This window comes from Schistocerca serialis, chromosome 5, assembly GCF_023864345.2.
Source record: "Schistocerca serialis cubense isolate TAMUIC-IGC-003099 chromosome 5, iqSchSeri2.2, whole genome shotgun sequence".
NCBI lineage: Eukaryota > Metazoa > Arthropoda > Insecta > Orthoptera > Acrididae > Schistocerca > Schistocerca serialis.
The window spans coordinates 44,650,145-44,663,749 of record NC_064642.1 but is presented as its reverse complement, the minus strand read 5'-3'; the positions used below and the strand labels follow the sequence as shown (position 1 = coordinate 44,663,749).

General features: G+C 44.2%; 1 protein-coding gene across 1 annotated transcript in view; it reads right to left on the bottom strand.

The window, feature by feature from the left end:
- Window positions 1-13,605, bottom strand: part of LOC126481735 (uncharacterized) — a 118,907-nt gene that overhangs the window by 82,854 nt on the left and 22,448 nt on the right. The window contains exon 2 of the mRNA XM_050105689.1: window positions 4,992-5,324. Coding sequence (XP_049961646.1) covers window positions 4,992-5,324 — 333 coding nt within the window. The remainder of the gene's footprint in view (window positions 1-4,991; window positions 5,325-13,605) is intronic.

The window sequence follows — 13,605 nt, the reverse complement described above, 5'->3', positions numbered from 1 at the left end:
TAATTGATTTTCCACAAGACTGACTTCTACCAGTTTCCCCATTCTTCTGTCAATAATTTATGTCATTATGTTGATAGTGAGACGCCCTGCTAACCCTGCAGGACAGGGCAAGTAGTTTAAATTGCGGGAAGGGGCCAAAGTAAGCGGCTGTCAGTTACACTCGAACATACAACCTTATTTATTTGACCAAACATTACAAGAGCGTAGAAAAATTAAAAAAAAAAAAAACACAGCAATAATTTTTGGAACTTAGTAACCGGCTGAATATGCCATACAATCTCATGCCTTAAGGGCAAGACCACTTTAACTTAAAATCGGCTAAAAGCCATTAACTTAAGACTCAAACCAAAATCAGAATTTTTAAAAGGCAAAAAGACCTTATCTTAAAACAGTTCTTTAATTAGGCTGAAGGACCAAACAATCTTACGCCTTAAGAGCAAATAACCTGAAATTAAAAATCGGCTAGAAGCCACACAAACACAAACAACAAGAACAAATAAGAAAAGGCAGTACACCCAGCGGCGCTCAGAAGTTTCCGAGGGTCGGCCTGGAATTCAAACCCGGACGCTCGCTTAGGTGAGACAGGCAGTCGGCCCAAGCATTCTCGATCCGACAAAAACCCAACCGACAGACAGTCAACGGACCCACAGACAAGATAACTTCCGTTCCACCCGACCAGCACACAACAGGGAGTTCAATGGAACAATGTAAAAAGTATTGACGCCCACAACCAATTATACATTGAGCTGTCAAACTACACACCGTGGTGGACAGCGACAACACGATGAGGAAAATACACTGCCTGAATTAACGTCTTTGGCCAGGACAGGTAACTGGAACGTTAACGGCCACAAGGCAGAAGATTCTGCTGGTGCACTTCAATTCATGATAACCAAGTACAGTCAAACTCCACCGGAGGGGGCTAAAATTTGCCAATTTGAAAACACACGTTGTCCCAACAGCCGACAGCGAACTCCAAAGGACACACTGTGAACACTCGTGACTTGCTGATAGGTTAAGTCAAAACTCAACTTTCGTGTTGAGGATCGGTGAGCCACGGACCTCGTAGCGATGGGAAGAGCACCACACCCTGTGACCGCTCGTAGACGGCGCCAGTGGCCCCGGCCAAACTACGCGGCGCGGAGATTTACTCGCTGTTCTACGCCAACCGACCAACTGTCGCACACAGCACAGCGGAAGCTGTAAGCGCCAGGCCAAAGATAGTACAAGGTGCGAATATCGATGCGCACCGCTGCTGCCACTCGCGGAGAGAGAGGATAACAACATAATCGCGATAACCGTGGGAGACTAGACACAGAATAGCAACCAAGGCTTAATCCAACGCATGACATGAGCCAGCCACGTCTCAGATAGCTTGACTTATTAAACTGATGGTTCGGTAACTGTAGCACCTGTCAGCACCTGTCATTTTTAGAACTGGAATTACTCCTGAAGTGTGAAGGTTTTTCATATGTCTCATATGTCTTGCACAACAGGGTGAATAATTTTGTTGTGGATAGTCCTGTCAAACATGTCAGTAACACTGAGGGCATTTCTTCTGTTCCATGGACGCGTTTTGACTTAAATGTGTTGTCAAATTATTCTCTCAGTATTATATCTTCCATGTCGCATTCATCTACTTCATCATCTGTTGCTGTAACATTGCCCTAAAATTTGTTTTACTTGTACAGACCCATTGGCCCTGTATCTATTCCTTTCACCTTTCCTTCCTTTGTTTGGTACTGAATTGCCATCTGAGTTATTGGTATACATACATAAGCTTTCCTTTTCTCCAAGGTTCTCTTCAATGTTTCTCTAGGAATCATCTGTCTTTCCCCTAGTTATATATATTTCTACAGCATTGCGCTTGTCCTCTAGCCATTCCTGCTCAGCCATTTTACACATTCCGTCGATCCTGCTTTTTAGAGTTTGCACCTCTCTCGCCTTCTTCATTTGTAGCATTTCTGTATTTTCTCCTTTGATGAGTTAAATGAGATATCTCGTGTGTTATCCAGGGATTTCTATTAGACCTTGCATTTTTATCTACGTGATCTTCCAGTCTGCTTCCTCCAGTCCTTTACCCAGAAAGCTCGTCCAGGAGTCAACAGCTAGTTTCGCACGATCGACGCATACCAGTGACGACGGTGGAAGACGGACACACTAGACTGTAGTTATCGTTTGAAATTGTAAATTCCCACCACTCACTCAGATTGCTGGAGTGCTCTAAGAAGCGTTATTCGCATCCTTGTCGTCACTGGGACGTGTGTAGTGACCCGGCTAATTATTCGTAACTACTCAAGTGCTTGCCATAATGGCTTCAGTGTTAATAATCATAAATAAATCACGAGTTTTAGTAAGAAACATTAGTATTTCTCTGCATTGTTTCCAGTATAATTTTTCAATATCTTGCAGTGTTGTTATACCTCGAAATAGAATACAGCGGTCTGAGTCATCAGGACGGCTTGAAGTGCGAGACTGTTTATCTTATTTGGTGTGCTACGATTCGGTCGGAAACAGCTGTGTTGAGAAATTTTTTGTCGCCCGAGAGAGTCTAAATGCTCTCATTTCAGATTAGTAGCGCACTGCATTGAGCTACATTGTGCCTAGACTATGTCACTATGTACCTTGTTGTGCTGACCTATTTTCGTGGTAAAGGTACATATCTTGTAATATGTTTTACGAAATAATGTCACTTCTGAGTTCGCCGGCCGCGTGTGTTTAAACGTTCGTCTGACTCTCGAGATGTAGGTTTCCCGAGGCTGCCGTAAATCGAATTAACTGGCTACTGCCGATTTGAAGCCTCATGCTTGTCCAGTCCGAGCTTTTGGCCCGTCTTGAAAAATCAAGTCACTGACGGAATATTAAGTTTTCCTCCTACTTTTCTAGTCGTCATGTCCAATAATCGTCTAGCTTTTGATCGGTACGATCCTCAGTCCTCCCGTTGAGTGAGAGATGATGAACGATATCACCTAAAGACGTGTTCACAAGTAACTCTAATGAATGTTGTAAACAATAATCACAATAGGTGAGTGTTCATCGGAGGTGAGGGTATCATCTGGAGTGCCCCAGGGAAGTCTGGTAGGTCCGCTGTTGTTTTCTATCTACATATATCACCTTTGGATATGGTGGATAGCAATGTGCGGCTGTTTGCTGATGATGCTGTGGTGTACGGGAAGGTGTCGTCGTTGAGTGACTGTAGGAGGATACAAGATGACTTGGACAGGATTTGTGATTGGTGTAAAGAATGGCAGCTAGCTCTAAATATAGATAAATGTAAATTAATTCAGATGAATAGGAACAAGAATCCCGTAATGTTTGAATACTCCATTAGTTGTGTAGCGCTTGACACAGTCACGTCGATTAAATATTTGGGCGTAACGTTGCAGAGCGATATGAAGTGGGGCAAGCATGTAATGTTAGTTGTGGGGAAGGCGGATAGTCGTCTTCGGTTCATTGGTAGAATTGTGGGAAGACGTGGTTCATCTGTAAAGGAGACCGCTTATAGAATACTAATACGACCTATTCTTGAGTACTGCTCGAGCGTTTGGGATCCCTATCAGGTCGGATTGAGGGAGGACGGAGAAGCAATTCAGAGGCGGGCTGCTAGATGTGTTACTGGTAGGTTTGATCATCACGCGAGTGTTGCGGAAATGCTTCAGGAACTCGAGTGGGAGTCTCTGGAGGAAAGGAGGCGTTCTTTTCGTGAATCGCTACTGAGGAAATTTAGAGAACCAGCATTTGAGGCTGACTGCAGTACAATTTTACTGCCGCCAACTTATATTTCGCGGATGATGCTGTGGTATACAGAAAGGTTGTAACAATGGAAAATTGCACTGAAATGCAGGAGGATCTGCAGCGAATTGACGCATGGTGCAGGGAATGGCAATTGAATCTCAATGTAGACAAGTGTAATGTGCTGCGAATACATAAAAAGAAAGATCCCTTATCCTTTAGTTACAATATAGCAGTTAATTCCATAAATTATCTGGGAGTAAGCATTAGGAGTGATTTAAAATGGAATGATCATATAAAGTTGATCGTCGCTAAAGCAGATGCCAGACTGAGACTCATTGGAAGAATCTTAAGGAAATTCAATCTGAAAACAAAGGAAGTAGATTACAGTACGCTTGTTCGCCCACTGTTTGAATACTGCTCAGCAGTGTGGGATCCGTACGAGATATGGTTGATAGAAGAGATAGAGAAGATCCAACGCAGACCAGCGCGCTTCGTTAGAGGATCATTTAGGAAACGCGAAAGCGTTACGGAGATGATAGATAAACTCCAGCAGAAGACCCTGCAAGAGAGACGCTCAGTTGCTCGGTACGGGCTTTTTTTGAAGTTTCGAAAACATACGTTCACCTAGGAGTCAATCAGTATATTGCTCCCACCTACGTATATCTGGCGAGGAGACCATGAGGATAAAATCAGAGAGATTAGAGCCCACACAGAGGCATACCGACAATCCTTCTTTCCACTAACAATACGAGACTGGAATAGAAGGGAGAACCGATAGAGGTACTCAAGGCACCCTACGCCACACAACGTCAGGTGGCTTGCGGAGTATGGATGTAGATGTAGATGTATATGTGGAAAGACCACAAAGACAAGAGAGATTAGGGCTCGTACAGAGGCATATAGGCAGTCATTTTTCTCTCGTTCTGTTTTGGAGTGGAACAGGGAGAGAAGATGCTAGTTGTGGTACGAGGTACCCTCTGCCACGCACCGTATGGAGGATTGAGGAGTATGTATGTAGGTGTAGATGTAGATGTGGGATGGTGGTTTCTTGGGAAATCGTTACGGTTGATTTTAGTTGAGCTAGGGTTCTGTTCTGAAGTATTTTCAGCTGTTGTCAAGGCTTCTCTGATACTTACGATGCATAATCAGGACCAGAATGTCTGGCGAGAGCCACGTCGAACCAACTCCAGCTCTTTCTGCTCTGAAATCAGCGAACTTGCCTCAGCGGAGATCACGGTCGAAGGGAGGCTGCTTACGGAAGACGACGGGCGCCCGAGGTGACAAAGTCCCGGCTCTGGCGAGGCGCCGCCGCTGCGACGCTTCACTGCCTTCGGCGGAAGCTGCGCCGCGACATGGCGTGGCAGCGGCAGCGGCGGCGGCGGCGGCGGCGGCGAGCAGATCTGCCTGGGTGTGGGTGGAGAGGGAGGGGGAGGGTGGTCGGGGTTGGAGTTAATGGAGGCCCGCGGGCCGCCGTCAGCGCGCGTCCCCGTGGGTCTTAAAAACTTAGCGGCCGGCGCCGGCACAGCAGGTCTTAACGTCACGCGCCCGGAGCCCCCACCTCCATAAGCTGGGCTGCCGCCTCGAAGCACCTGCCGCGCCGAAAACGCGCCGCGGGCAATCACCCCGCCCAGTCGCGCTACACCGCGCCGGCACGGCTTACGCTTTCCAAAATTCGATCCCTATTTGAGTATCCTCTGAAAGATGTCGAAAAATAATAGTCGTTTTGCGTCCACAGATGTTCCGCCCTCACGAAATTTAAGCACAGCGTTATTTTCGTCGGTTTATGTCTCTCCTATTGATATCTATGTCCAGATTTCCTTGCGTAACCTTTCTTGTGTTAGGCTGTTTACACGTTTTTTTTACTATCAAAAACAGTCTTGATCACAATTTATTTATTACGGTGACCGATTTCGACCGCTACTGTGGTCATCTTCAGACCAATGAGTATGAACCTCCTTCTGCTCAGACTAATGAGTAAGAACCTCCTTCTGCTGAGAAGGAGGTTCTGACTCATTGGTCTCAAGATGACCACAGTAGTGGTCACCGTAATAAATAAATTGTGATCAAGACTGTTTTTGATAGTAAATATTTGTAACACATTGATAATGTATTCAGAAGTAATGTTTCACGTTGTTTCCATTTACCTCCGTATTAAGCTGATTCATAAGTTATAGAATGTACATATATTCAGTTCAGCGGATGTTTTCGTTTTTAATTAAATCTTTTTTTTATATTTTCATTTTCCACCAGAATATCATACAAGAGCCAAAGAAAGTGGTAAACCTGCCTAAGATCGTGTAGGGTGCCCGCGAGCACGCGGAAGTGCTGCAACACGACGTGGCATGGACTCGACTAATGTCTCAAGTAGTACTGGAGGGAACTGACACCATGAACCCTGCAGGGCTGTCCATAAAACCGTAAGGGCATGAGAGGGCGAAGATCTCTTCTGAATAGCACGTTGCAAGTGTTCCTGGAGCAACTATGCAGCAATTCTGGACGTGTGGGGTGTCGCATTGTCCTGCTGGAATTGCCAAAGTCTGTCGGAAGCACAATGGACACGAATAGATGCAGGTGAACAGACAGGGTGCTTACGTACGTGTCACCTGTCAGAGTCGTATCTGGACGTATCAGGGGTCCAATATCACTTCAACTGCACATGCCCCACACTACTACAGAGCCTCCACCAGCTTGAATAGCCTCCTGCTGACACGCAGGGTCCATGGATTTGTCTCCATAACCGTGCACGTCCATCCGCTCGATGCAATTTGAAACGTCACTCGTCCGATCAGGCAACATGTTTCCAATCATTAGTCGAATGTCGGTGTTGACGGGCCCAGGCGAAGCGTAAAGCTTTGTGTCGCACAGTCATCATGGGTACACGAGTGGGCCATCGGCTCCGAAAGCCCATATCGATGATGTTTCGTTGAATGGTTCGTACATTCACACTTTTTGATGGCACTCCGTCTTCAGGCCACGAGTGGCCTACCGGGACTATCCGACCGCCGTGTCATCCTCAGAGGAGGATGCGGATAGGAGGGGCGTGGGGTCAGCACACCGCTCTCCCGGTCGTTATGATGGTATTCTTGACCGAAGCCGCTACTATTTGGTCGAGTAGCTCCTCAAGTGGCATCACGAGGCTGAGTGCGCCCCGAAAAATGGCAACAGCCCATGGCGGCTGGATGGTCACCCATCCAAGTGCCGGCCACGCCCAACAGCGCTTCGGTGATCTCACGGGAACCGGTGTATCCACTGCGGCAAGGCCGTTGCCACACTTTTTGATGGCCCAGCATTCAAATCTGCAGTCATTTACGGAAGGGTTGCACTTCTGTCGTCATTGGTCCCATTCTTGCAGGATTTTTTTCCAGCCGCAGTGGTGTCGGGGACTTGATGTTTTATCCGATTCCTGATATTCACGGTACACTCGTGAAATAGTCGTACGGGCAAATGCCCACTTCATCGCTACCTGGGATATGCTATGTCCCATCGCTCGTGCGCTGAGTACAACATTACGTTCAAACTCAAATCTTGATAACCAGCCATTGTAGCAGCAGTAACCAATCTAACAACTGCGCCAGACTCTTGTTGTCTTATTTAGGGGTTGCCGATCGCAGCTCCGTAATTTGCCTGTTTACATATCTCTGTATTTGAATACGCATGCCTATGCCAGTTTCTTTGGCCCGTCAGTGTATAACTCGGAGGACAGCTCCAGTTCCTGAACCCCTTCCCCCCCCCCCCCACCCCCATCCCCCCCCACCCTCCTCCACCTTTCCAGTAGATGACACCAGCACTAGGAGACACTCCCCGTAGCTGCAAGCCATTGTACATACACATTGTCAACTAGTGATGTTACAGTACAGTTTTAAGATCCAGCAACTTTAAACCATAGCACTCACACTGTCAAGTTACGACTCATACACTGCAGCTGCTAGATTTAAAATATTTAAGTTAGGAATACCTCTTTGTGTGAACAATTACTGCCTTATTTGCTTAGCATCATCAGTAGAAGATGACAAACGATTTGCACTGCAATGTAAGTTAACACCCTAGCAATTAGTCACTGTAATGTTCTACACCTGCATACTGTTCCACACGCAAATAGAGCGAAGGAAAAACGACTATCTATATGCCACCTTATGGTCCTCACGTGAAATGTGCGTTGGTGGCTGCTGAACCATTCTGCAGTCAGCTCCAAACGCCGATTCTCTGAATTTTCTCAACAGCGTTCCTCAAAAAGAACGTCGCCTTTCCGCCAGTGATTCCCGTTTGAGTTCCCGAATCGTCTCCGTAATACTTGCGTGTTGTTCGAACCTACTGGTAACAAATTTAGCAGCCTGCCTGTATGTTTGTATGTCTTGTTTCTTACCCGTACGAATGTGTATTACTACTATTCGATGTGCTAGTTCATCACAGTGCCACTCTATGGCAGCACATTTTAGCATTATGAACAGGAGATGGTAAATGTTTTGAATTGCAGAATTAAATTAATACCACAGTATGTGGTCACTTTAATGTTTGGCTGACTCTGATATCGCTCTTAGAGACGAATGTTTGACATATTTACACCCTGTTTTCTGTATTGACTCTCGTTGATTAGTGCACTTTAACCTGTAAGTTAGGTAAGCAATACAGATCATGTATGTTTTACAATGTTGTGAAATCAGTTTTTATGTATTTTATGAATTTCATGTGAGATACAGAAGCCAAACTACGCTCGTCAGCTTACCTATAATTTATTTTAGTAGTGTCAATAAGTGAGGTGTGTTAATGTTACTAAATGATACAGACAATTTAGATGTGGAAATGTTTCAGTCGTAGGTCCGTTGTACGTTCTAAGTGTCATACGACAGTCGATGGTTGTTAACTACTGTTGCTTAACTTTTCAATTGTATCAGTAGTGCTAATATGATAGCCACATGTATTTTTTTAATTGTATGGAACAATTAAGTTACGATGGTAGTACTATGTGTGTTCTGTATTCGAAATCTTATATTTTTCGAGAGATAATACAATTTTATTTTTGCCCAAAGTTCGAATTTTCGTTCATGATCACAGATCTGCAATTATACTTAGACATTACGATAAGCAACCTGTGCGTGTGTGTATGTATGTATGTATGTTTGTATTTGTATTTGAAATCATTCTTTATTACAATAAATAATTTTATTTTTGTTGCAAAGATTGTTTTATCGAGATCTCTTGGTCTTGTTACACCGTTATCCTTGGCCATGTTCGATCTATGTCTTGTTCCACCATCGTCTTTGGTAATGATGTGTACTACGTAAACATTTCGTCTTATGAAGTTCTCCTTGTTTATTACGAAATACTGCAGTCTAAATGTTACATTGCAATAAAGATCTCTTCAAAACTCTTATTCCTTCCTTTCTAAAATGGTGTATGTTGAGTTCGTTTGTTTGTGACTATGCTGTTTGTGTATTACATGTCGTATTTTGTAACATTATGATTATATATTTGAATCATTTAATAGTTGACTGTGGGAGATATATTCCGTATACAGATTTGTGAACAGCCTAAGGAAAAAAGATATTTAATGATATTGTACGACATCCCATAGGGCACAGATGCAAAGATACTAAGAGATACAGTATACATGCAGAAATTGTTCATGAGGTGTCTAAAGAAAGCTTCAAAAGTGGTTTTACAGTATGATTCTGAACAGGACCAATGGAAAGAAAAGTGGCCCATTAACTTATTGAAGTGATCTTTGCGGTCAGAACACCTCTCACGAAGCGACAGACGGAATATCTTGCGTTTAGTTCGATTTATATCAGTGAGGCAGTCTGTTAAATGGCAAGACCTTGATCATTTGAAAAAACATTGTGATAAACAAGTAGCAATTTGTGGACATTGTGGGACTGTATCAGAAAAGACAGCAATGAAATCAAACAAGTGGCAGTGTGTGAGCCATGTAAATATATGGGTAAAATGTGCACAGGGAACATAGATGAATGTCATACATATCAAACCCTCCTAACAAGGCAGATACTGAAAACGGGTTATGGGTCGGAGTCTCATAGCACTAGAAAGCAATAGGACTCTAACGACACCATCAATTGCCGCCTATATAAGAAACATAAATCACCATCGAGGAGGAGTAGGGACTCCGAAAGAACAAGGAAAGAGAGCAGTTAACACCATAGAAAATAGCATACAGGCCCTATGTGACCAATTAGATAGTTAACTGTACGATCTATACAACGAGTGTCTCTTGCAAGGATGAGTCCCTGCACCGTGAAAGAACTCTGAATTGGTAATAATTAGTAAAGCGCAAGATAAGAATCAAATGATACTCAAATCCTGCAGACCAGTTTGTCTTTTGAAAGTTTTCGGCTAGATATTTGAAAAACAATTATGCATAAGATTACAAGATCATAGATAGCTACAAGGGATGAGCCCTCAACAGTACAGGTCTGGAAGAGACAAATGAACTGAAGACGCAATTAACAAGGCGATTTCGCTAGCGACAGACACTCATTCTAGATTATCGCGACGGTGATCGACATTGTTAGCGCTTTCTACCTTTGGTAGCTGTCTTTCTTTAGTCGCCTTAGGGATTTGGAGTGTCCAGAAGTGCTGCACAACTGCCTGGGGTATTATTGCCACGGGTGACATGTTCCTTTAACATGCCCAGGAAAGAAAATAGTGAACAGAATAACAAAAGGTTGTCCACAGGGTTCAGTGTGGTGTCCAGAGTTTTCGGATGTAGCACTGGAGCCCATACTACATAAGTTACATGACAGTGCCAACAAAAGCGGACTGGTGGCTTTTTCAGGTTACGTGCTGTTCATTGTAAGTGGTGACTGCATAAGAATTACAGAAGACAAGTGTTATGTGGCGCTCATCGAACTTGAGGCCTGGTGTCGAAGTGTTAAATTGTTACTAGCACCTCACAAAACAAGGTATCTCCTAAGAACCTAGTAAGAAACCCTAAAATAAAATTAAATGACGTAATGATTAGGAGAAGCGCAGTAATGAGATATCTAGGGGTATTTCTAGACGAACGCTGCAACCTTGCATACCATATAGGGGAAACAGCCATAACGTACGAAAGTGATGATAAAAATTATAACCATTGCAGATAGGCAATTTCGGCTTCCCTTGAAAACAATCTGATTATCCCAACAATCTCTATTAGCAACAGTTGTAGGATATGGTGTCAGCGTTTGGGCTTATAGAATGCAGTTAGTGGAGCTAGCCTCATTAGTGAGAAGACTTGAACGAGGAGTGCTGCTAAGATTAACGGGCACCTACTGCACTACCCCGCAGGATGATTTGCTAGTAATTCTTGGAATACGCCTACTGGACTAGGAAATTGGGAAAGGCAATCAAATGGAAGTATGAAGGGCGCTAAGGACTGCTTAAGGTTCTTAGAACTGAGGCCAATTGGGAAAGGGAATTAAAGATCGCAAATTACAGCTGTGGCAAAGTGAATGGGACGTTTCAGACACTGGTAGGAGAAATACCAATTTCTCTCTAACATCAGGGAGAGATGAAATGAGAGCTACACCTGCGGCAGTATGGGCACACCAGAACATACACTGTGGGACTGCGCGCTCTATGATGATGTGGCGGGCAGTGGACGTCAGGTATTACGGATGTTGGATCCCAAACCAGCACTGGGGATCGAGTCGACATGGTGCATCTTGGACGACACTACAGCCGCAGTGTCGAGGAAGGCCAATGGGACGACGTCACCAGGCATTCAACCATAAGTCGTGTTCAGGGGCACCCACAAGCGCCGGCACTAAGACGAAGATCGCAAGAGTAAAGAAGGCGGTGAGACAACGTCAGCCGATAGCGCGCTGACAAGGACCGCACCACGACAGGAGCGGCCTCTAGCCAAAGAGAATATAAGCGCCGCTCGTGCCAGCATCGGGCACACAGTATATGGTTCAAATGGCTCTGAGCACTATGGGACTCAACTGCTGTGGTCATAAGTCCCCTAGAACGTAGAACTACTTAAACCTAACTAACCTAAGGACAGCACACAACACCCAGCCATCACGAGGCAGAGAAAATCCCTGACCCCGCCGGGAATCGAACCCGGGAACCCGGGCGTGGGAAGCGAGAACGCTCACACAGTATACTGCCAGTATTCTCACAGTACTAGAAGAGAGCACTACGACAGCAGTGGCGTGTGATTCATATCCGTAGCTTACGTGGACCATGTATACAGCAAAGGACTTTAATTGTCTACATGTCGACAATCGCTTGCGACACCATTGTAAGTTCAACGTTAAGTATTGCAATCTTCTTATACGTAATAAAAACTATTAATTTGATTTTCTTGAATTGTTGTATAGCATTCCGAGAACGCAGCATCCTTTAGTCACCCAATACAACACGAGTGGGCAGGACCCCACAGTCAGCATGCTGCCATTCATTCTAGACAATATACTCTGCAGATGGAAAGAAGATAACTAAGGAATGAAAGAGTCTCCCAAGAACCTACATTGCATTGGTGCAAGTGATCATGGAAATGTGGACTTTAAGACGTAACAGTGATGACTGGAATTGATTGCTATCGTGAAAATGCTGCTGGCGTGCTACCTGACGCCCACGGAATCCAGCAGACATTGGCTGTTGACCGGTGTAATATGAGATCGGAACTAGTAACAGAAATAACAATGTACAAGTTAAGTACATCAAAATAAATGAACAAACAGAGAACAGATTCTACAAGGCTTAAAGAAGTATTAGCACTTGGGTAGCTGGTGAAGGGTTTCATTGTAGTTTAGTATTAGTAGAAGTAGTTGTAGCATTAAAAAATTAAGTATCAGAAATAAATAGTTAATATATAAATTTAACATTATCCATTAGCTAAAGGGCTGTAATTATGAATAATGAATAAATAAATAAAGTCCGTAAACCTCTTAGAGTGCCATGTGACCATAGTTACAAGTGGTACATACTGCAGGCTCCCTCGAAAGTTCCATTCGTCATCGTCGTATGGATCGCACAGCCAATAGTTTGCACAGCACTCGTTATATTTCTGATGTGTTAAGGCCGTTGGCTGTTTCCCATTTTCTCGCTCTCTTTATCTTTCAACAAGATAACGCAAGATGTATGTTCTTCGTGCTGTCCTGCCCCACTTCGATACAGAGGAGGGTGTTTGACAGTAGCCCTTATCAGCCTTTTCCACAGATATCCCACCCACTGCAAACATCTGGACTTGGGTTGACGAGGAACTGGCACGCCAACATTTTCCAGCAGCTTGCGATTGATGATCTCTGGCATAAAGTTGGTGCAGCAAGGAGCAATGTAAGCGTAGCAGTACCCATCTGGAGCAGAGCTGTTTTTGCTACCAGAGGTGGCAGCCCTTCGTACTATTTTTCCGATTCAGTACAACCTCAAATCATCTACAAATTTAAAGGCGTAATCTTTCTACTATACTGTATACGCAAAATAAGTAAAATGTCTTATTTTGCTATCATTCCCGGTGTTGCAATTTCAGTGGACGGCAGTCTACATTTAACGCAGTACGAACGATTACATTTTAACTGTACACACCTTCAGTATCGCCAGAATTTCAAATGTGGTGTTTCCACTTTGATCTTTGTATGTATAACTCATGTTTACATATAGTGATAATGGCAACGCCATAGTACCATTAAATTCATCTGTCGTATGCACTGATGAGCCAAAACATTATCACTACCTGCTTAATAGCTTGCTTTTCCGTCTCTTGAACGAAGTACATAACTGATTCGGCATTGACAGAACCGACAGTTTTTTGGTAGGTTTGTGGAGGCATATGGCATTGGATGTCTACACACAGGTCATGTAATTCGCATAAATAACGGGCTGAGGGGCCGCTGATTTGCGTAAGCGGTGGTGGTAACCGACAGCGAC